At 32.0% G+C, this 24,785-nt stretch overlaps 1 protein-coding gene across 4 annotated transcripts in view; it reads right to left on the reverse strand.

Moving 5' to 3' along the window:
* Positions 1-24,785, reverse strand: part of Grik2 (glutamate ionotropic receptor kainate type subunit 2) — a 643,508-nt gene that overhangs the window by 17,066 nt on the left and 601,657 nt on the right. For 2 of the 4 annotated variants that reach the window (XM_047557541.1, XM_047557543.1), the window contains exons 15-16: positions 24,051-24,276; positions 23,871-23,900 (exon numbers count right to left, since the gene is read on the reverse strand). In XM_047557541.1, coding sequence (XP_047413497.1) covers positions 23,871-23,900; positions 24,051-24,276 — 256 coding nt within the window. The remainder of the gene's footprint in view (positions 1-23,870; positions 23,901-24,050; positions 24,277-24,785) is intronic. The other 2 variants (XM_047557542.1, XM_047557544.1) reach the window with 1 other exon arrangement.

The following is a 24,785-nucleotide window of genomic DNA, read 5'->3' on the forward strand; positions in this document are numbered from 1 at the left end:
TCACCATCGCCATGGAACTGTACTGGGATGTTTGTTCTAATATAGTCAAACAAAACATTCTCCACTATATTTTAAAGAACAAAACTAGACACCGATCAACAAAAACAAACTGCTTCTTAGCAAATGATGGCCCCTTTTTGTTCCTTGCCAGCTGAGCTTCTTATTTCCAACAATGATTATGAATATAAGAATTTCCCATTGCTAGAAGATCTTAGAACACTTGTTCTCCTAAGCATAATAATGTGTAATTGATATTTTGTTTTAATCAATCATATGAAGTTAATGTAATTTATTTTGTGGTTTTAATAGAATAAAATGATAGCATGGATATAATCAATAACAGTAAATCAATGATGTTTTACATATTACTCTTGCATTAACTTAGTTTAAGTATTTTTTAAAAGGAACAGTAATTCAACAATGAATTTGCTACTGCTTTGATACAGAATTTGAAGCTCATTGGGAAGTAGTTCTACACAGACACTAGCTGAAGTCAAATGTGAACTGAAATTTCATCCAGTTGTGAAATCTCAAGGACATATTGAGATCAAAGAATAAGAGTATCTTTCATTCTCTGTGACATGAACAGCCATGTGCTTAGTTCTAATGAAGTGAAGAGTCATTAGTTAGATAGATAGTCCCAATTCCAGCCTCGATTCATATACTGACCAGCAAAGAACTGATGGAATTGGAATAAACAGAAGCAGATTTACACTGTCAGGTCGCCTGCAAAGAAGAGATGCATTTTTTTTTCAAGAGATCTCTATGTTTGATTTGAAAACAAAACAAAACAAAACCCTGAGGAAATGATACAGTTGTCTATTATAACTAACAAGTACCCTTACAACTAAAATTCATCTATCAAATAGGCTTAAGGAGTGGACAACCATAAATGAAGAAAACAATAAATGAGTGAAGCAAGGTAGACAAAACTATCCAAACAGCTGCAACATCCACAGTAGACAGATGTCCTTCAGATCCAGTTTTATTGAAACTCTGTGGAATTTCCAGAGTGACCATACATTTTTACTTTTTTATGAGATCATATGAAATATTTTGTGTAAAACTCTCTATATTTAAATGTAGCAAATATAAAAACTGCTCAGAATAAGCCAAACACTTCCTAAAGCTGAATTTAGCCCTTGCATCTTTATTATGGAATACTGGTTCTTTGGTTCTTTTTATATTCTTTCTCTCATTTGACTTTCTTTGGTTATTTCAACATACTCTTCATATTTATAGTAAGGAATCATTGTTTTTAAAATTCTCTTTTTAGAAGTTACCAAAATACCACGTTGATAAGGTAAAAAGAGTTCTAGTTTGCATAAGAAGTAAAAGAAAAATAAAGAAAGAAAGGCATATATTTATTCCAAGAAAGCCTTTTGATGTGTCAGATGCATAAGACATGAAGCTCTAACTGAGCTATCAAAGGAGGTATAGAGGTTGTTTCATGTAACATACTGTGACAGTATGTGGATGGGAATATAAAACAACAGATGTACTTACACAGAATTTCCTCAATTATAAAATTTTTGACTCTGAAAGTCCCTAAATGTTGAATTTTGACCAAAGAATTTCATATAAAATTATGATTTTATGAGAATTTCTTCTAAAACATATATTAAAACTTACTAGGAGAATAAACTGTGATTATTATAAATAATAAAGACAAATCTCATCAAAGATTTCAGAGTTAACTTGTTGGGTTTATCAAATTTAGATGGTTCGTCTCTCCCTCCCTCCCTTCCTTCCTCTTTTGCCCCTCCCTCCTAGTTATTCTCTTCTTGTGCCCTTTCTTCTTTTTGTCTTTTCACTTCTCCTGTCCTTTTTTTTCCTTTCATCTCCTTCCCGCATTTCTTCCTTTCCTGTCCTACCCCTGCCCTCCTGTCCTCCTGTCTTTCTTCCCCTTCTTCCCACCCTCCATCACTTCCTATCATTCTAAGTGCCTCACCTGTAGAATTAAGTCATCCATACTAAATTCTAAAGTCTAAGTTTACCACATACAATTTATCATTTTTCTCAGTATGTTGCCTTTTAATTCCCTGAATGCACAATTTTATATGCAAATATCTCCCTCATTTCAGTATATCCAGATACTCTATAAAAATATAGTAAATGCAGTACATATGAATCTTAATTCTGGCAAAGATTTATTGATTAGTAAACAATTTTTCTTCTGGATGCACAGTAAATTATCTAATGCCCTTCCAGATTTAATAAAATGTGCCAAAATAACATTATCCCAAACCTGGTAATTTTCCAGCCATCAGGTCAATAGGTTCGTTACTTCTAGATAAGGGTTTTGGAAGGTTTAATCAATTTAAGTGTTCAGAAATAAAGTTATTCTTCCTTTCTATAAATATCCCATTCTAACAATCATTAGAACAATACTTCCAAAACTAGATTTCTCATATCTTCATTTTTGATGAAAGGTGCCACTGTTTCATTTTTAAAGGATTCCTTGGTTCAAGAATCTTAGATTGTCCTCCATAACATATCTTTTAGAAATTTACATTTATCCCTTAGAGGCAAAATCAGGAAAAAAAATGAAACAAAATTTTCTTGTAATTTTTAAATTTATTTTCAGAGGAACAATTTTTCCCTCATGTCTTTGAGTGTCCCCAGCAATATTTTTCTTTTAACCTCAATTTGTACTGTTTTAGAAACAATGATTAATGCTTATTGTGATCCACTGCCTTAGGTAACAGTAATTACTACTTTTATGACATAGGTTCTGTCAAGAATATGTTGTTCCTTGTGAGTTCTTTCTGACTGTCCCTGTGTATAAATTTCTTTGTCTTTGACTTTATACATTATAATACCAAAGTTGTCAACTTGCATCTTCATCTATTGTTCCGAGTTTCATGAAACATCATCTCATGAGAATTCAGAGCACATCGCATTCTCCATGTCTGAATTTAAGTCCCTGCAAGATTATTTTGGGGGGACAAGAGCTATAAGAATTATTCAAATTATATATGTATGCCAAAATCAATTAAACCAATATTTTAAAGAAAATATAAAATAAGTAGCTTTTGTTCTTTCTGATAGAACACAAATTTTTAAACATTTTGTTAAAAGATTTAGGAATTCTTCGGGTATCACTTATTTTCATAATAACAAATACTCTCTAGTTACTTCCTGAAGGACTTTAGTTTTCTTTATTTTTTATTTCTTATTTATTCAAATTTCATGATATATTTTGTGTCGAACATGATTCAGAAGTGGGTAACTGCCAGTTACTATTTGCTTTTTGTGGACCCAAAAAGATATTTTTATAAAGTGTGCTATTAACATTAAATTTATTTTAGATTGTCATTGCCCCAAGATATTACACATTCTCTGAAACATACTAATTTATATGTTAATGGAGTATATAATTATAGTATAATCTTCAAACAGGGACTTGTGTCACAGAACTTTAATAATGCCTTAATTATTCCTCTTTTTAAAAATAATTTAGTCTAACAAGTGTTTTCAAGACGTATGTCCCCAAACATGATTTCCTTTAAATGTTGACTAAGATCAGACTCAGGTTAGTGGTGGTAAGAAACAGTCCTTATACACCTTGATTCATTCAGTGTTAGCATGATGCCTATCACATAGTGAGCATTCAATATGTTTTTTGAATGAAATGATATGAAATGATGGATTCAAGAAATGGTCAATTATAACATAAATAAAGTGATTTAGCACTTCTAGTATTGGCCACTTAGAATAAATTAGGGTGGCAAGCATGTTTATAAATTCTTGTACTTGAATAATCAGGGTTTTCCTTGGTCAGTGTCTTTATAAGTAAAAGTACTGCCACCACACATGGTCTGAAGTTTTCTGATAGAATCATGAACATTTTTTTAAGGTACTGGGAATTGAATCCAGAGGTGTTCAACCACTGAGTTATATCCCTATCACTTTTTATTTTGAGACAGGGTCTCACTAAGTGGTCAAGGACTTGAACTTGTGATTCTGTCTCAAACTCACAAATCACTGGTATTATAGACATGTACCACCACACCCACCTATAATCATCAACTTTGATATTTAGGTAATAGTTCTACAGGCAGTATTACATTTAATCAAATTACTCCCTACTTCTTATGCTGAAATGAATACTAGTTGCCCTAAAGGCGAAACAGATGCTTAGTTCTTTTAGAGATTTATCATTTCTATCAACTCTTTCCATGACAAAATCTTCTAAGTTGGAATCACACTACATTTTCTTAGTTTCAGATGTATTTTATGATCCCTCAGGAGATACCACTCCCTTTTAAGAACTGCTAAAACAGATGTTTTATTTAAATTTAATATTAAATTTTATATCACTATGTTATCACTATATTTCCATTTTGATGTTTTATTCAGCCAATAACACTGTTTTACAATATCATAACACTTTTGTTCTTTTTAGAATTTATCTCTGTTTCTAAAATTTTCTGATTATTGAATACTTATTACTCCATAAGGATGTAAATTCTGTGGATTTTATCCATGTATATAATATTATTTATGGCACACCAAGCACAGAACTTTTGAGAATAAATGCATATGTAAGATAATATTAATTACTTAATAATTTGTCAACATCCAAATATGTGCAAATTAAAGATTGTCTCAAGTGTAGCAGATGTAACTATCAACACCAAATTTGTCTAAAAGACTGCCCCTAACTCTTCCAAGAAGCTTAGTTCAAGTTTTTAAGAAGTTTGGTAATTGGAGGTACAAAATGGTAGATTAGAGGAGGGCTGCATTTCCATTTATCCTGTGACTTGGGATTCAAGTAGCAAGAGTACTGCTTCTCAGTAAAGTGGGTGAAAAGGGGACTTCACTGAAATTCAGTATCAGACAGAGCCTCTTAGAGACTCAGAAATTTGGATACATTGAACAAAGAACAAGAAAGAGTACATTAGAGCCAAGCTGGTTGTGGCAGCAGCAGTGATATTGATTCACTGCAGATAGCAGGGACCTTACAAAGACAAACACAAAGAACATACATGGCATTGAAAAATCTGTACATCAGAAAAGCAGATTGGAATTAGTTGATCCAGTGGTTGCACAGTGAACTCCTATTTGAAAGAGCTCTGTATTTCTCAACTGGAAAATGGAAAACTGAGGTCAGAAGCCATCTTGAGGAGGACATGCTGGAACTTGTTGCTGCAGGTGCCCCAGAGATCATAGCAAACATTGCCATACTGTCCTGACAAGAAACAACATATGACCTAGGTTGTACCTAGCAGAACATGAGTAAAACAGCACAGAGAAGATTGTTACCAGGGCTATTCGAATCAGAAAAATGAAGGGAAGTATATTTTATTTTCTCTTTGAGACTGGTGCTCACATGGACAGTTGAAGAGGTTCAGAACCCAATAGGCCAGTGTGAATACACACAGGGAATAACCAGGAAAGAATATGTTGGTGGGCAGCAGAGTATGTGAGACCTGTGGAGGGTTGACTCCCTTGCCCATGATAAAATTCCTGTGAAGCTCCTGAGATCCAGACTCACAGCAGAGATCAGCCTCTGCCTGGCCTTAGAGATGTATTGATTTAATCTTTCCAGAGTAGGTACCACCCAACTAAAACCTAAATAAAGCTAAGTCACAGTAACTGAAAAATCCCTTTTAGAACTCTGCAGCAGTCCATCCTAAGAGTTCATCAATTTGTTCTGTCTGGGCCCAACTCCAACAAACAGTCCCATGGAATATCCCATTTCCTTCTATCTAATATTAGTCAGAAGGAAAGTTGAGAGCTATGATATTTTAGGCACAAAACAACTCAGCATATTATATATATATATATATACATATATATATATAATTTCTTGCAACTTATGTGATTATGATAGAATAAAATTAGAAGTCAACACCAGAAAACTGTATGAAAACTATAAAAGCAAACAGAGATTGAACAATACACTTTTTTTTTAGTTGTAGATGGACAAAATACCTTTATTTTGTTTGTTTATTTTTATGTAGCTCTGGGGATGGAACCTAATGCCTCACATGTGTGAGGCAAGTGCTCTAACACTGAGTCACAACCCCAGACCCTGAACAATACACTTTTGAATAATGAATGAGTGATACAAGAAATCAGGGTAGACATTTAAAGATTCTTATACTGATACAAGTCCCTGAACATTTGGGACACTGTGAAGGCAGCTTTAAGAGGAAAGTTTGTAGTTATGAGTGCCTACATAAGAAAATCAGAAAGATCCCAACTAAACAACCAAATGATGCATTTCAACATCCTTGGAAAAACAAGAACAAACCGATTTAAAAGTCAGTAGAAAGAAGGAAATAATTGAGATACTGGCTGAAATTGATAAAATTAAGAAGACAAAAACCACGAAAGACCAGTGAAACAAGAGTGATTCTTAGACTATATCAATGAGAATGATAAACCCTTAGTAAAACTAACCAGAAGATAAAAATAGAAGATCCACATTAATAAAGTTAGAGATGAAAAAGGATATATCACCATAGACAGCACAGAAATTCAGAGAATCATTAGGGATTACTTTGAAAATTATATTCTGATAAATGGGAAAACCTAGAATAAGTGGATACATTTCTATACAACACAACCTACCATAATTGAATCAAAAAGACATAGAAAACCTAAACAGACCAAGTGCTAAAAATGAGATAGAAGTAGAAATAAAGTCTTCCAAGGAAGAAAATCCCAGGATCAAATGGATTCTCAATTGAATTCTATAAGACCTTTAACAAATAATTAATGCCAAAGTTTCTCAAATTATTCCATATAATAGAATGGGATAGAATGCTTCCAAATTTATTCTATGAAGCCAGTATCCACTCATATCAAAACCAGTTCAAAACACATTAAGGAAAAAAAACTGCAGATCTCTGATGGGATGTTAGGTGCTAAAGGATAAATCACCATAGACATGACAGAAATGCAGAGGATCATTAAAGATTACTTTGAAAGTTTAGATGCAAAAGTCCTTAAGCAGATAATGGAAAATTATATTTGACAACATATTAAGAAGATTGTATATCACGATCAAGTTGGTTTTATCCAGGGACACAAGGATTGTTTAACTTACATAAGCCAATAAGTACAATTCTTCACATAAATAGAATTAAAGACAAAAATCACATAGTTATCTCAAAAGATGCAGAGAAAACCTTCAATGAAAGTCAGCATCCATTCATGATAAAAGCACTAAAATAACTTCTAGAGATAGAAGTACTCACTTCAACATAATAAAATTTATATATGACAAACCCAAAGCCAGCATCATAGTGAATGATGAAAAAGAACAATACAAGTTATCCATTCTTATCATTTCTATCCAAGACAGTACTAGACATTCAAATCAAAGCAATTAGGCAAGAGAGGGGATTTAAAGAGATAAAAACAGGAAAGGAAGAAGTCAAATTAACACTGAACACTGTTTACATATGATATCTTCCTGTATGTAGAAGCTCCAAAATACTCCAATAGGAGACTGCTAGAGATAATGAAAATTTCAGCAAGTAGCAGTTTACAAAATCAACATGTACAAGTCAATAACTTTCTCATATACCAATAACAAATCCACTGAGAATGAAATCAGGAAAAACAATTCCATTCACAATAGTCTCAATAAAAAACAAATAACCCTAGAAGTAAGTCTAACCAAGGAAGTGAAGATTTCTGCAATGAAAGTTGTAGAACACTGAAGAAAGAAATTTAAGATGGCATGAGAAGAATAAAAGATGTCCCATGTTCATGGATATGTAGAACAAATATTAAGGGTCATACTACCAAAAGTACTATACAGATTCCATTCAATCCCTATCAAAATACCAATGACATTCTTTACAGAACTAAAAAAAACAGTTCCAAAATTCACTTGGAAGAATAAAGGACCCAGAATAGCTAAGACAGTTCTAAACCAAAGAAGCAATACTGGAGGCATCACAATTCCTGAATTCAAACTATACAGAGGTATGTAACAAAAACTGTATGATACTGCCATAAAAACAGACACAACAGACTAATAGAACAGAATAGAAGACACAAAGACAAACCCACACAGATACAATCATCTGGTCCTTGGCAAAAGTACCAAAAACATACATTGAATAAAAGACAGTCTTTTTAACAAATAGTGCTGAGAAAATATGTCATCCTTATATAGAAAAAATAATTGTAGATTCTTATCTCTCACCCTGCACAAAATTCAACTCAAAATGGATCAAGAGCAAAGGAATTATACCAGAAATGATGTAACTCCTAGAAGGAAACAGAGTCAACATTCCAACATAAAGGCAAAAGCAACAACTTTCTCAATAGGACTCCTAAAACTCAGGAAATAGTGCCAAGAGTTAATAATTGTGATTACATCAAATTAAAGGACTTCTTCACAGCAAAGGAAACAAGAATATAAAGGAGAGAAAACCTACACAATGTAAGAAAATCTTTGCTAGCTACTCTTCTGATAGAGGATTAATATCCAGAATACATAAAGAATATCAAAAACACCAAGAGAAAAAATAAACAATTAATAAATGGACAAATAAACAAATACTTCTCAAAAGGAGAAATACAAATGGACAGCACATATCTGAAAAGTTTTCAGCATAATTAGCAATCAGGGAATGCTACACTGAATCTCTACACTGAGATTTCATCTTGCTTCAGTCAGAATGGCACCTATCAAGAACACAAACAATAATAAATCATAATAAGAGGATGTGGGAGAAAAGGAAAACTTTTACACTGTTGTTGTGATTATAAATTAGTACAACCACTAGAGAAATCAATACGAAGATTGCTCAAAAGACTAAGAATGGAATCACCATATGACCCAGATAAATCACTGCTGGATATTTATCCTAAAGAATTAAAATCATAATACTATAACAGTGCATGCATATCCATTTTCATGGCAGCACAATTCACAATAGCTGAACTATGGGATCAGCCTAGCTACCCATCAATGGATAAATGGATAAAGAAAATGTGGCATATATAGACAATGGAGTTTTATTCTGTCATAAGGAAGAATCAACTTTTGTCATTTGCAGTAAAATGGATGGAACTTGAAAATATTATATTAAGTGAAATAACCCAAACTTAGAAAATCAAGAGTCATATATTTTCTCTGATGTGGATACTAGAAAGAAAAAAGGAGAAAGGGAGAAGAAAGGTGGGGAAAGAACTAATGAAAATGGATCAGTAGAGTGAGGAAATGATCCAGAGGGAGTGAGGAGAGAAGGGAAAGGGGAAATACTGGAGAATGATATTGGTCAAATTATATTGGTATATTGTGTGCATTTATGATTATGTAACAATGAATGCCATCATTATGTACAACTTTAATGAACAATAAGTACACTAGGAAAAATAAATAAAATACACACTGAAAAGAAGTGTCCTACACACTTGCAATTTTATCATCAGCAATTTGAACGCATCAGGTTTTGAACTCAAGCTGTATCTAAATGTTTATCTAATCTATATCTAATAATTATGTATGATAATTATAATCCATTTCTTTGAAATGAAGTATTTACTACATTTAGCAACTGAGCATTTCATGGGACCATTTATAGCATAATTTAGATAGCTATCAAATGGATGTGGAGTTATTCTCATTGCTCCCTGTGTTTTCTTTTGGAAGTAAACCATCTACACACTTAATTTTTTAAGAGTATAAGAAATTCATAAAAAAATAATTAAAAGACTAATTTTATCTTGAAAATTGTTAGTTCATATGAGTTAAATTACAGAATGCTAAGCATTAAAAAAATGTGAGTCACTCCCCAAGCTACATAGTAATCGCTTTGTATTGCAAATCTGTTAATTTCATATATTTTTTAAAGTTTTGCAGGGGTGTTGTGGGTCTATAGAATAAAATCCCATTTCCTAAACATACTATAAAATCCTTGTCTTTAAACTATCTCAGTCTTTTTTTCTGAAATTATTCTTTTTTCTTATATCCTGTATTATAGCCATATCAAGTAGCTGTATCCTTTTATTTTCCATAGTGAAAATATTTTCTTTTATTTTTCTGACAGAACTTCTTAACCTCCAGACATGTCTGCTCATTTTTCCTCCTCTGTACCCACTTTTCTGTGACTGCCATGGAGAAATATATTATCTCTCTTTGGCGCCATAAAACACTGCAGATATTTTAATACAGCATTTGGAATATAGTTCTCTAAAGCCCTTTTCAGGTTTCTTTCCCTACCAGATTATAGTGTGAATTTCCTGAGGATAAAGACCATGTCTGATTCATGGTTTTATCTTTACAGTCTCCCTTTTAATTACCACATACAAAAATATTGCTCAGTGCATGTGCAAGATATTATGTATACAATGGTAAACAACATAACCATGAATTATGAAGGCTTCTATAGATTTTAGTGTAAAAAGAGGACACACATGTTGAATGAGTTTTTGCAAATATAAGGAGCACTGTAAAGGAAAACAAAGAATTATAGGACTATATGAAAGACGAATCCAACAGATACACAAAAAGTAGATTTCAAAATAAGTATAGTAGTAATAACTTATTTATCTTTGGTTACCTTTTGCCTACTTTTCTGTTTTTCCCCCTTGTACGTGTTCCTGGTTTAGAAAAGTACATATAACAAGGGAAATGAAAGTGATAGCATCCAAAATTCATTTTCTTCATTTCTTCTAGACAAAGAACTAGGTTCAAAATATCAAGGTCATGGTAGAATGTAGACAAAAATAAATGCCACACCCATTCATGTTTAGAACACTGGAAAAACTAGGGATAGAAGGAATATAACTCAACATTGTAAAAGCTATGCATTACAAACCCAAGGCCAACATTATTCTAAAATGAGAAAAATTGAAACCATTCGCTCCAAAAACAGGAATAAAACAAGGATGCCCACTTTCACCACTTCTATACAACATAAACTTTTAAATTCCAGCCAGAACAATTAGGCAAAAGAAAGCAATTAAAGAGATACAAATAGGAAAAGTAGAGCTCAAATTGTCTTGGTTTGCCTACCACGATTCCATATGTAGAAGACCTGAAAACTCCACCAGTAAACTGCTAGAACTCATAAACAAATTCAGTAAAGTAGCAAAATATAAAACTAACTCCCACCAATCAATTTTATTCCAATGCTTCAAGGATGAATCAGTTGAAAGAGAAATTATGAAAACCATCCCACTCACAGTAACTTCAAAAACAGGAATCAATCTAACAAAAGAGGTGAAGGATCTCTATAATGAAAACTATAGAACACTAAAGAGAGTAATTGAGGAAGATCTTGGATGATAAAAAGACCTCCCATGTTCTAGGCAGAATTTATACTGTCAAAATGGTCATGCTACCAAAAGTACTATACAGATTAAATGCAATTCCTATCAAAATTCCAATGATGTTCTTCATAAGAATACAAAAAGCTAAAAAAGCTATCATAAAATTCATTTGGAAAAATTACAGGCCCAGAAAAGCCAAAGCAATTCTGAGTGAGAAAATGAAGCCAGAGGCATCACTATATCAGACCTAAAATTATAGTAAAAAAACCAGCATGGTATTGAAGCAAAAAGAAGCAAGAAGATCAATGGAACAGCTTAGAAGACAGACAGAAACCCACATAAATACAGTTGCCCATACTAGATGAAGGCATCAAAATCCACACCAGAGAAAGACAGCCTCTTCAACAAATAGTACTGAGAAAACTGGAAATTCATATGCAGTAGAATGAAAGTTAACCAAATCTCTCACCCTGCAACTCTCAGTGGATCAAAGACCTAGGAATTAGAACAGAAACCTTGCACATACTAGAAGAAAATGTAGGCTCAGTACTTCAACATATTGACTCAGGAACTGACTTCCTTAAGAAGACTCCTAAAGCACAAGAAGTAAAATTTAAAAAATCAATAAGTGAGATGGCATAAAAATATAATGCTTCACAGCAAAGGAAACAATCAAGAGCATGAGGAGAGAGCTTACAGAATGAGAGAAAAAAATTTGCCATCTGCATCTCAGTCTGGGCATTAATTCTTAGGATATACAAAGAACTTAAGAAACTTAACACCAAAAAAAGAAAAAAAAAAAAAAAAAAAAAAAAAAACCCAACCAATAAATGTGTAAAGGAACTGAAAAGACCCTTCTCAAAAAAAAAAAAAAAAAAAAATACTAATGGTCAAAAAAATACATGAAAATATGTTCAGCTTTTCTAGCAATGAGAGAAATACAAATCTCACTCTAGTGAGAATGGCCACAAGAATACCAGTAACAATAATGTTGGCAAGGATACAGGTAAAAGGGCATGCCTATGCATTGTTGGTAGGACTGCAAATTGGTACAACCTCTCTGGAAATCAATATGGAGATTTCTCAAAGAACTAGGAATTGAACCACCATTTGACCTAGTTATCCCACTCCTTGGCATACATCCAAAGGATTTAAAATCATCATGTTTCAGTGATAAAGACACATCAATGTTTATAGCAGCACAATTAACGAGAGATAAGCTGTGGAACCAACCTAGGTGTCCTTCAACAGATGAATGGATAAAGAAATTGTGGTATATATACATAAAGAAGTATTACTTGGCCAGAAAGAAGAATGGCCTTATGACATTTGCCAGTAAATGGGTGGATCTGGAGACTATCACGCCAAGTGAAAAAAGTCAATCCTGAAAAATCAAAGGCCAAATGTTCTCTCTGATATGTGGATGCTAACACACAATAAGGCAGGAGGTGGGGGCAGGGTATTGCAAGGAGAAGAAGAGAAGTTCAGTGGATTAGACAAAGGATAGGAATTGTAAAGACATTAGATTGAATCTAATGTAATTTTCCTATGTATCTATATGAGATACCAAAGTGAATCCCACCATTGTGTACACCCACAAGAATGGGGTCCTAATTATAATAAAATATATTCCATGTGTGTATAATTTTATCAAAATGGATTCTACTGTCATGTGTAACTAGAAAGAACCAATAAAAAATGTCACTATTCATGTGAAATGAGAGAAAATAGGTCAAAAATTTCAAGACAAGATGGGAGTAAATATATGCAAAAGATACTTGATAAAGGACTGTTATCCAAAATACACAAAGAATTCTTAAAATTAAACAACAAATTTAAAATCCTAATTAAAAATGGAAGAAAAGATCATAAAATACATTTCAAAACAGAAGATATACAAATGTCAAGGAAGCTTATAAAATTTTTTATATCGCATGTTATCAAGAAAATAAAAATTTAAATGACAATGAGATAGTAGTACACATCTATTAAAATATCCAATATTCACAACACAGACAACACCAAATGCTCAGGAGGATGTGGATAAACAGAAATTTTCATTCATTGCAGATGGTAAGGCAAAATGATGAAGTTGCTTTGAAAGACAGTCTGGCAGATCTTCATGAAACTAAAACTATAATTCAGTCATTGTGATCATTGGTATTTACCCAAAGAAGTTAAAAACATCCACACAAAACATGGTCATGGATGTATATAGAAGCTTTATTCACAATTGCTAAAAATTGGAATCAACTAATATATTCTTTAGTAAGTGAGGGGGAATATAAACTGTGGTTCCTTCAGACAATGGAACATTATTCAGCACTTTAATGAAATTAATTTATCTAGCCATGAAAGCACTTGAGGGAAACTTAAGCATATATATTATGATATGAAATAAGCCAAAATGAAAATGCTGCATACTGCCTGACTGTAACTGTGATATTCTAGAAAAGGCAAAATTATGGATCCAGTACAATCACTAGTGGTTTCCAAGGATTTAAAGGAGGAGGAGCAATGAATAGACAAAGCACAGAGGGTTTTTAGAAAGGGAAACTTCTTTGAATGATACTACAGTGATGATTGCATGTCATACACTTTAGTTCAAAACTATAGAAGGTACATCAAACATCAACTGTAATGGAAACTATTCATTTTGGTAATGATGTGTTGCTACGGGTTCATCAACTATAATATATGCACCATTCTACTGAGATATGCTAAGGTATGAGAGAACATATGCATGTGTCGGGGTGGAGAGTATGTGGTAAATCTTTCTATCTTCCATTCAGTTTGGCTACGTATCTAAAAAGTGCTCTAATGATAAAATTTATCATTAAAAATGAAGTAGAGTCTATATGTGCTTAAAAAGCAAGTATATGAAAATATGCTAATATATTGGCCACCAAGAATATTGTAGATATAATAAACTTTAAATATCTATATTTTGAATCAATAACTCATTTAATTTAGATAGAAGTTGTGCATTGTCCTCTATAGCAGGTGTCAAAATATAATGTATTTATAAACTTTATTAAAAATAATGTAATACTTTGTACTTGAATAAATATTTGTAAAATACTAAAGAATATTCAGTTACCTAAGATCACAAAGAGCGATGTTGTGGTATCAATATATAGAGTACATGTCTTAATTGCCTTTTGTTCATATTCCAAATATTTTCTAATTTATATGTAAAAGAAAATGGAGGACAAATGTTATCAGTTCATAGTAAAACAGTCCACTATTTTCACTGGTTTTGACATATTTCATATATATTATTTAAAAGGGACTGGTGAAGTAGAGTTATTATATTTTTTCTTAGTATTAGTTCATAGAACCCTGGCACTAAGTATGAAAACAGAAACTTGTATCCTATCAATCTTATCTTCTTCAGGATTTTGGCATTTGTGTAATGATTATTTAGTAGTATGAGGTATTGATATGGTAGCAATACTTTATTATATTTTTGCTTCATATAAACATGAATTACTAAATTATGAATGTTGGACCATTTTCAATAAATCATCATACTAATTAGAATCCAAAAACTGGAAGAGAAAATTTTTTCAAGATGGTTTTCAATTTTTTTAAAATTTATTTTTGCTTTTTTAAATTGAAAGATAAAATTATATGTATTTATGATGTAGTTGATATTTTGAAGTATATATATGTATGTTATGGAAAGTCTAAATCTGGCTAATTAACATAAGCATTACCTCACATAGTTATCACTTTTTGTGGTGAGAACATTTTACATCCAATCTTAGCATTTTCTAAATACAAATAACTTAAAGAACACTAATGGATCCCTTCAGTTATTAGAAAACACTTTTAAGATGATCCTTTGGAATTATTTTTCTTAATTTTTTTCTGTTATGCTTTTTCCTTGACAGATAAAATAATATGTTTTTATCATGAACAACATGATGTTTTGAACCATATATGCATTGTGGAATGATTGATTTTTTCTTATGGCATGTATGTTCTGACCTAAATAATATGAATAAACTTAATTCTTACCACAATCCAAAATGCAGTCACCATTAAACCTATTTACAGATGAAGATACTGAGTCACAGGGATGCTCACTGACTTTACCTTGTATATTACAACACACAGGAGAGACTAGGATTTGCACATAAGTCATCTAACCATGAAGGTCTCATTCACTGTGTAACATGGTAAGAATATGCCTATCAAATGAAGGGCCAGCAAATGCAAGGAATTTGTCTCTTACATTTAATATAATACTCATACATTTAATCCCTATATCTTGACTAACATTTTTCTAATAAAAGTGACTCATTGATTTTAGTCTTACCAACCCAAGGAATGACTGCCTGTCATAGTCAGACAGTGGCTAACTAATTTCAAATAGAATTTAAATATATGTTCTTAAATTAATCAGTACAAAACACTAAATGCATTAAATGATTCAGTCCGTACGTATAAAATCTAACAAAACTAACTCTTTTATGAGAATTACCCATTTCTGCATTATTTGGGTACCATTTGGTCATCATTTACAATATTAATGAAGGCTGCTCACACTGGTGCTCGCAATTCATCAAATTCCCTCTGGAAGCTTACTAGATTCTAGCATGCAGAGTCTGTTGATAATATCTGTAGAGCAGGCATAGCTTACTGAGACTCTCATCTGTTTTCAGTGACAAGTAATCTAGACTGTAACAAATATGCCAGGAATTCCCAGCTTCTAGAGGTATAATTTGACTTTTTTTGTTTAATTCATTTTCTGAGAATTACTGGATCTCAAATTATCCTTACAAAATCACTTCAGTAATATTAAAATTATTCTGTTTATGCAAAGAAAAAGTAGAATGCATTTTAATGGGAGGATTGACCTGCAGAAAGATGAATAATTTCCATCAATTTTTGTGCATTATGTTAAACTAATGAAGACAAATGTATTCATTCATTTTAGTAAAGCTGAAAAACCAAAGGCCAGCAATTTTATGCATCCATAATGATGAATATTACAGTACTTATTATATGATGAATTGGGAATTCTAGAAATGGATGGTTAGCAAAACAGGGAAAAACATGCTTCTCATACAGATTCCTACTTTTATAAACACTGGCATCTGCCTCAAAAACAAACAATATGCCTCCCTGGTACCAATTCTACACACCTTACTTCATCAAATAGTGAGAAATAAAGTAGTGGATTCTCATGCATTTAACATTAAAAAACAGAAATGAAAGAAAAAACTTTCATTTCATTCACATATCAAAGCAGTACATTCCCCCCCCAAAAATCAATCACATAATCCATCACTCCCTTGTTTACTTCAGACTGAATGTGGCTAAAGACATTATTATGGCTTAAAACTTCCATGTAAGTTATCAATAGGACTAATGCTATTTTTCATTGATTAATAGCAAATTATTTTAAAACATTCACTTGTAAAGGTAACATTGAATTAAATTATTAAAGTGTACTCTAACATTTACAATTAAATTAGTAAATATGATAAAAGTGAACTGTATATAACCGTTTCATGTGTGGTAAAATTGTCTTTTAATCTTACAGGATATTATAAATAGTCACTTGGTCTTCATTTCTGTGATATGACTAATTTCTTTTAGGTTTTCTTCAAAGAAATATTTTTATTGATTGTGAAATAATTATACACTAACTGTTTAGAATTTATAACTAATTTAATTTCACAAAATATGGAAACAACTGAGATGCTAGAAAATTGGAATACTATCAACAATCTGCACAGACATGAGCACACTTCTCTACACCCCTCTCTCAGTGGTCACACAGGGCCTGCTATTAAAGTTGTGAATGAAGTAACAAATGAAAGAAACATGGCACTAGCTCATTGCTGAAAATAGAAATAGTAATAAGACCCTTCAGTTAGTTTACAATATTTCTATCAAATTGAACAAAGCGAAGCAAAACAACACCAACTGGTCCTAGAGGATTTTTTTTTTCTTTTTTTTTTTTTTTTAACTGCTGCTTTTCTACCAGTTCACGGTCTGCTGAGTTCGCCTTGTCCTCAAAGTGTAAGATGCACTCAATCTCACAAAAGAGAAACCAAGAAGGTTTTCAGCACACACAGTCAGGAGCAAGGCCATGCAGCCAAAAATTCCATTAAGTAGAAATGCTCCCTGTTCAGATAAATAGATTTATCACCTGTGGTGAATTAAGAGGCAAGACTATAAGAGCTCACACATTTTAAACATTCCTTAATGAAACAGCTGTGTTTTTCTTTTTGCCTTTACCTCACCCACACTATTTTTTTTTTTGAAATATGATTTTGAATGGAATAGGATATTTGGTTAGATTGTTATGAATAAAAACATATACTACTTCAAAAATCCACCGTATAGTAGATACCACATTAAAATAATATTGCTGCTCCCAGGAAAACCCTGTAAGGGATTTAATGTCACCCAAACTTAATTAAACCAGCTTATGCTTATTTAGCATTTGCCTTCACATTATTGTTGATTGCTCCAGTAAGGTATTTTTATGTAAACAGAGCTTCCCTAATTAAATAGCTTCTATCTGAGTCATTCAGCAATTTCACAACACACTTTGGGCAGTAATCATCACACTTGGTGACAAATGGTGATGGCAAGTCCCTAAATGAATCACACAGGAGGAGGTCTGACAGGCTAGGAAGAGGATGCCTGGATTTGGGAAAAAAGAAAAGGAGGGGGAAAGAACATGTATAATTTCAAAACTTGTTTTTGATTTCCCATTCCAAAAGGTTTACTTGTACTGTGTTTTAATTTACTTCACTGAACCACATACACTTCCATGACAATATCTCAAAATCTAAGCAGTGGTAAAAGCAAAGTAAAGGAAGCTCCTCTCTTTGATCACACTTATATTAGTGAAAATTAAAATTTTCATTAAGGATGATAGCTTCTGACAATATAAATTCAAAATTCTAGGGAATTTCTGGAACTGATCTAAATTTTCTATAACCTGCACATGTAGTTCTCTCTTCTGAGTATATTTATCTTATTAACTTCTGTTTGGTAAAGAGCAAAAGCCTTAAATAACATTTTTTCACACCCTAAATACATTCCATTTTTGGTTTTGTTTTTAAATAAAATTAGATAAAATTTTAAAACTAATGAAATATAACCTATTAATAATATTTAATATGACCTGGAAATGATAACATAAGTGGCAGATGATACTTGGCTAGTTGAGAAATGCAGATTTTAATGCTTCTTGGAAGTCTATGGGAAATCAAAATGTCATTAAAATACTATAGTTTTATGTCATCTTTTAAAAGACTAAATTAATATTAAATGATTTGTGAAGACACATTTTTAGAAATATGAAATAGAAAATCATAAATTATTGCCTGAATCTTTTTTCTGTAACATAATTAAGGGAGAGAAGTATGAAATGTTTGTTTCTAGATCATACTTCTTTGATGAAGTTATATGAGCGAACTCATACATAATGTAAAGACTCAAAATTCAATTTGATTTTATACTCTGCTTAGAAAGAATAGCATATGATTCACTGAAGTTAAGAATTTAATGTTATCAAATTAAAAAGAAAACAAATTTTCTGAAAACAGGAAGAAAAAAATTTATTTCCATGACTATTTATTGAATATGAATATTTATTCATTTGAACTTGAAGTACAGTTTCATTTATAATTAGAGTTAAGGCAAATTATATATTAAATGCAATAAAGATCATTTTAGTAGTAAGAAAATAATTTATAAAATTAAAATAAATGTTATTTAACAATGAAAATAAATTAGAATGTATTCAGCTGGGCACAGTGGTGCAGGCCTGTAAACCCAAGGGCTCAGGAGGCTGAGGCAGGAGCATTGTGAGATCAAAGCCAGACTGAGAAATTCAGTAAGGCCCTAAGCTACTTAGAGAGTCCCTGTCTCAAAAGAAAAAAATTTAAAAGGGTCTAAGGATGTGGTTCAGTATGCAAATATTCTCCTTGATCATAATTGTCATGTCAAGGTATTAGTCCAACCTTTTCAATTTTTAACTTCCAGAAAGTTCTTTATGAATGAAGTTTATTCATGAGTTGTTACCTACTTTTTAAAAAATTATTTTATTGAAAATGTTAATATACTACATATCACACTACAGTAACCAATACAATGCAAAACAGATCCTACCTAGAAATATAATCCAAACCAATTTTTATAACTTTCTTATATAAGTGACCTTGCCACTATCAATAAACATATTTTACAATAATTAAGTTTTCTCCAGTAGGGCAAGAGTTGATTGAATCAGTCAACAGTTTAACAGATAAAGAGGGAATGATCTACATCCTTATGTTTATAGTTAGAATTTGTTTTGTTCTCTTGTCTATAAGATAAGCTTAGAAGAAATAGATATTCCATATGCTGTAACTAGTATTTCCCCCAATTAAAAAAGTTATATTCAAATATTTATATATACATCAATATTTTTAATTGTTTTTTTATTTTCTTTCCTAAAATAAGTTACCTTTTAATGGTGTCCAGGATGGGGAAGGCTCAGAAATTATTGATTGTATGGTTCCAACAAATCATAACAGAGGACTTCCTCAGAACAGATTCCATCACTTATCTTCCTTTTTTGAAATAAGTTTCACATTTTAAAAATCCTAGTGAGTTTTTGAGATTTTTATTAATGTACTATTTTGATTTACTTTTGGCAAGCATTCCCTCAGAGCAAGATACAGTGATAGAGAATGTCCTGGTATGTTGGTATACTGTGTTCACATATAAAAAAAGAAAAATGCAAAACTCAAGTCTAAGATTTCATATTAGATATAAATCGAATTCTTTACTTGAGATATTTAATGAGTGCTATTATGTACTTCTAAATAATCAAAATATCTGAGAAGTATGCAAATGTTCTCACACATACTCCCTACATTTCATTCTCCTTCTTAAATTTATTTTTGAATTTTTGAATTCTTCAGCGCCGCTATTAAATTGAATTACTGGAGTTTCTTTGATAATGTCATCACATTTAATAATGTAATATTCCATAGTTATCTAAAAGTAATTTATTTCCTCTATTTCTAAATCTTGCTGCACCATCATATTTGCAGATGTGATATTTGTTCATTCAGCAAATAATGATTGAGGACCACAGTGTGCAGCTACTTATAAAACAATGACAACACACAAGGAGAGACAAAAATCTCTGCCCTGATCCAAATAATGCAAACCAACAGAAGATGGTAGGGATATACAAGAATGTCACTCCTCTTAGAAATAACGAGGCCTGGGAATGTAGATGAGTGGCAGAACTCTTACCCAGCAAGCACAAAGTCCAGAGTTCAATCCCTAGCACTGCAAAAAAAAAAAAAAAAAAAAAAAAAAAAAAAGAAGAAGAAAACAAAAACAAACAAAAAACAGGAAAGGAAAAGAAACAACAATGGAAAAAAATACATTTGTCCAAGCTCACTCTAAATGTGACTAAAGGGCAATGGGAGCTTAGCATATTCCTGCTTCAACTCTCATAAATGCTTTAAGAGGGTGCCTAAACATCTTTTTCCCCTAAGTTTCAGCCCAATTTAGAGCAAATTCTGGGGATCTGTTATACATATTACTTGGGAAGTTATTCTAAGTTTAGTATTCAAAGGGTCTTCTGATAGTACAACTCCTTTATTCTACTAGTTAAAGAAAAGGAACCTAGTTGGGTGTAGCGGAGTCTCGATCCAGGCCCAGGTACTCCAGTGGCTGAGGGAAAAAATCACCGGTGCCCAGGAACTCAGGCCAGCCTATATAACAAAGTGAGAACGAGTCTTTTAAACAAAAGGAACCTAGAGCTCATAAATTTCAAATGACTTGTCCAAGACAAGAGTGACAAGTCTAAATCTAGAACACAGAATACTGAATGTTGAACAATGATACTACTAGGACATTCCCAGTCTCTTAAATATAGGTTATCAAATATGTTGCACATCACAAATTCCAAATAAGTGGTACAGTAACTTGAAGTTTCTGGGTTTATTATATAATTTTTACTTAAGGAAAGGACTGTTCTTGACCTAACTATGAAGAATGCCACAGTCTGAGTACTCCATGAACACACAACTGGGGTAATAAGCTCAAGCTTTAATAAGATTTAATTTAGCACATTTTGAAAATTAAGTTCCTCAAACTATAATTGTGGAAAATCTATAACTTTTTATGTTTAACAAATATTAAAATTAATTGTCATACTTTTGAATTAGAGTCTAACCTTAGTAAAACAAGGACACAGCATTGGGAGGTCTTTCCCTGGTGCAAGCAAGAAGGAATTATTTCCATGAAGATATGAAAAACAATAATAGTGTCAATTATCACTTTGCATTAGCAAGTCTAAAACATGTTAAAGATAAAAATAGTCCTTTGAAATACTTTTTCATAATCTAAAGTTCTAAACAATTATTGTTAAGCTCTTATTGAACTTCAAATTAGAATATGTCTTTCTTATTCTTTCATAAACATTGTATTATGTTTGAAAATTAAACAGAAAAATTCCCATAATAATGTTGACACCCCCACACCCCCAGGACATGGGGACTCATATAAACTTGCAAGTTTGGCAATAGAAATTCAAGACTTTTTTTTCTTTTTTCTTTTTCCATTTGATTGTTTGTTGTTGTTTTGTTTGTTTTTGTACCAGGGATTGAAACAAGGGGCACTTAATCACTGAGCCACATTCTCAGTCCTTTAAATTTATTTTTTTTTTTATATTGAGACAAGGTCTTGCTAAGTTGCTTAGGGCCTCACTAAATTGCTGAAGATGGCTTTGAACTTGTACGTCTCCTGCCTCAGCCTCCCCGAACCCCTGGAATTACAGGTATGCACCACCACTCCTGGCTTTTTTTTTTTTTTTTTCACTAAAGTGATTAAACATCACTTTTGAATCCCCAGTATAAATGCAGACATATGTAGTATTACATGAATTAGTGTCTTGAAATTTTCTCAGATCCATTTTACACTACTTTGAGCCATAATATATTTCAGATAACTTCCCCAAATATCAGGATTTAATATTGAATATTTTGGTGAGGTCATTATGGTACAATTTTTGGACTTCCCAAGCATTTCAAAGTTACTATAAATGATCCTAAAGGAGTAAACGCCATGGATAGTATTTCAAATTGGGGGGTTTATTATAAAATGATATTTTCATAAAATTTTGAGCAATTTTCCAATACTGCATATCTATTGTTTCAAGTGAAAGAAACTTTTCCAAATTAAAATTAATAAAATTATGAGTAAAGATATATCAACATATATGACTAAATTACTTAAAAGAACATGCAATAATTTATTTTTTAAAGTTCATTGTAAATTTTTAGGAGCTAAGACTTAAATATATGTCATTTAATTCTTGTGATATGATAGCAAGTATGTGTTTTCCCTTTTTTTTCAAAAATGTACTGATAAAATTAAAACATACTATTATATTTTGCTTTTGTATGGTGAGTTTCTTGTTGCTGCTGTAACGAATTACCATGAACTTATTGGCTTAAACCAAAACCCATTTTATCATCTCACACCTCTAGAGGTCAGAAATCGTAAAATCAATGTCTCTGTAGGATTGTGTTTTTTCTATATAATCTGGGAAAAAAATTTGCTTCCTTGCTTTTCCCAAATTCTAAAGGTCAACTGCATTTCTTGACCTATGGCCCCCTCCTCCATCTTCAAGGCCAACAGGTAGCTTTGTATCTTTCTATTATTTTCCCTCTCTCCTCTCTTCTCTCTCTCTTATCATCACATTTAACTGTGACTCTACACTCCTGCCTTGTCCTTCTTATAAGGACTCTTGTGATTTACATTGGACTTAACTGGTTAATCGGTATGATCTCTCCATTTCAAAACCCTTAATTCAGTAAGAGCTACAAAGTTCCTTTTGACATTTAAATAATATGTTCATAGGTTGTGGGGATTAGGACATGGACATCTTTGGGTAACCATTATTCTGCCTCCATATGGATACATATACTGCAATATTATGTATTTATGTACTTATTTATTTATAACAAAATATATATTCATATATTATATATGTAGGCAGAGATTTGTATATATGTATGTGTGTATATATATATTTGTATATAAAATCTGATTCCTTATTGTTATTTTCTTTTATGAATCAGGATCTTGCTATCTTGCCAGGCAGTTCTTAAATTTGTGGACTCAAACCAATCCTCCTATCTCAGCCTCCTATCACAGGCATGTGCCACCTGGCTTAGAAATTACTATTCTTTTATTTCATTTTATTATTATGACTGAACATAATTTTATGATGTGTAACAGAGGTGTTAAAGCAATTACTCTTGATGTCAAACATTTTAGATATTTCATTGATAAAAATATTTGCTATTTTAACCTTCTTTTAAGTGAAACAATTAAAGTAGTATTCATAGAAACCATTTGTACCTTATTCTTTTAGTTAATTCTCTAAGTTAAATAATATTCATAAGCCCCAAATCAGGAAAAAAAAATTTGTTTCAGAAACCTTACTTGATTCCTAAAACTTTTTTAAAATGTAAGATTGAGAAGAGAAGATTCTTTAGGGGCATGCTGTGGCTATGAGAACAGTGTTACAGTAATAATGGCTACAGGATATTTGGTAGGGTTTATTTTTCTTATTTACTTACCATTTTGAAGCATATGTCCAATTTGTGAAGCTACTTTTATACAGTGAAAAAATTGACAAGAAACAATCAGTAAAAACAAAATTCTTCACAGCTTATATGGAGGTCCTATCCCCCCACCACCCCCTTTTCCTAGCAACTAAGATTAATGAAGAAAAAGCAAGTGGTTGACATACAACCTACCCATGGGAGTGCCAACACCATAACCTTTGGAGTCTATGAGTCCTCCGATCTGTGTCAGGTTACAGTTCCGCTGGGTAACAAACTCAATGGTTGTTGACTCCATTAGGAAAGCATAGTCAGAGGTCAAAACTCGCTGGATCCCTTCTTCATTGCTCTTCACCAGCACAGACTGCCTCCTGCTACTCATGAAGGCCCACATTTTGTCATAAGTGGAGATTTTTGATTTCTGGGGGAAAATAAAATGCACTTCAATGATAAGAAAGATATCTCTTAGTCTCTATGTGATCTTATAATATTTAGACACAAGTGACTACACTTCATTTTCTCACGCTACCCAATTATTATATTAACACTTGGAAATATCTAGCACAAAATAAAATCAAGATCTGCATTAGAAAGTTTCTCATAGAAATTCTTCATCATATTTCCAGGTATAATAAATATTCCTTTAACAAACATGTTGAAAATGCCTTACTATTTTAAAAATTCAAGTTAGCAAATCATAGAACAAATTAAAGAAAAAAGATTAATAAGGTTATTTTGTGCTTGCATCTTTCTGAGTATCTTACATGTATCATTTTATTTTTTCAACATTATTATAGCATCAAATTTAGAAAAGCGAGAAACTGGACATGAATTGACACTGTCAGATTGCAAGAATTTTTGTTTTTCACCAATCGGTTTAAGTATAACACAGATGTCACACTAACCCCCAAGGATACACTAAGGTATAGA

Source organism: Sciurus carolinensis, chromosome 7 (genome assembly GCF_902686445.1).
Source record: "Sciurus carolinensis chromosome 7, mSciCar1.2, whole genome shotgun sequence".
In the NCBI taxonomy this organism is placed as follows: Eukaryota; Metazoa; Chordata; class Mammalia; order Rodentia; family Sciuridae; genus Sciurus; species Sciurus carolinensis.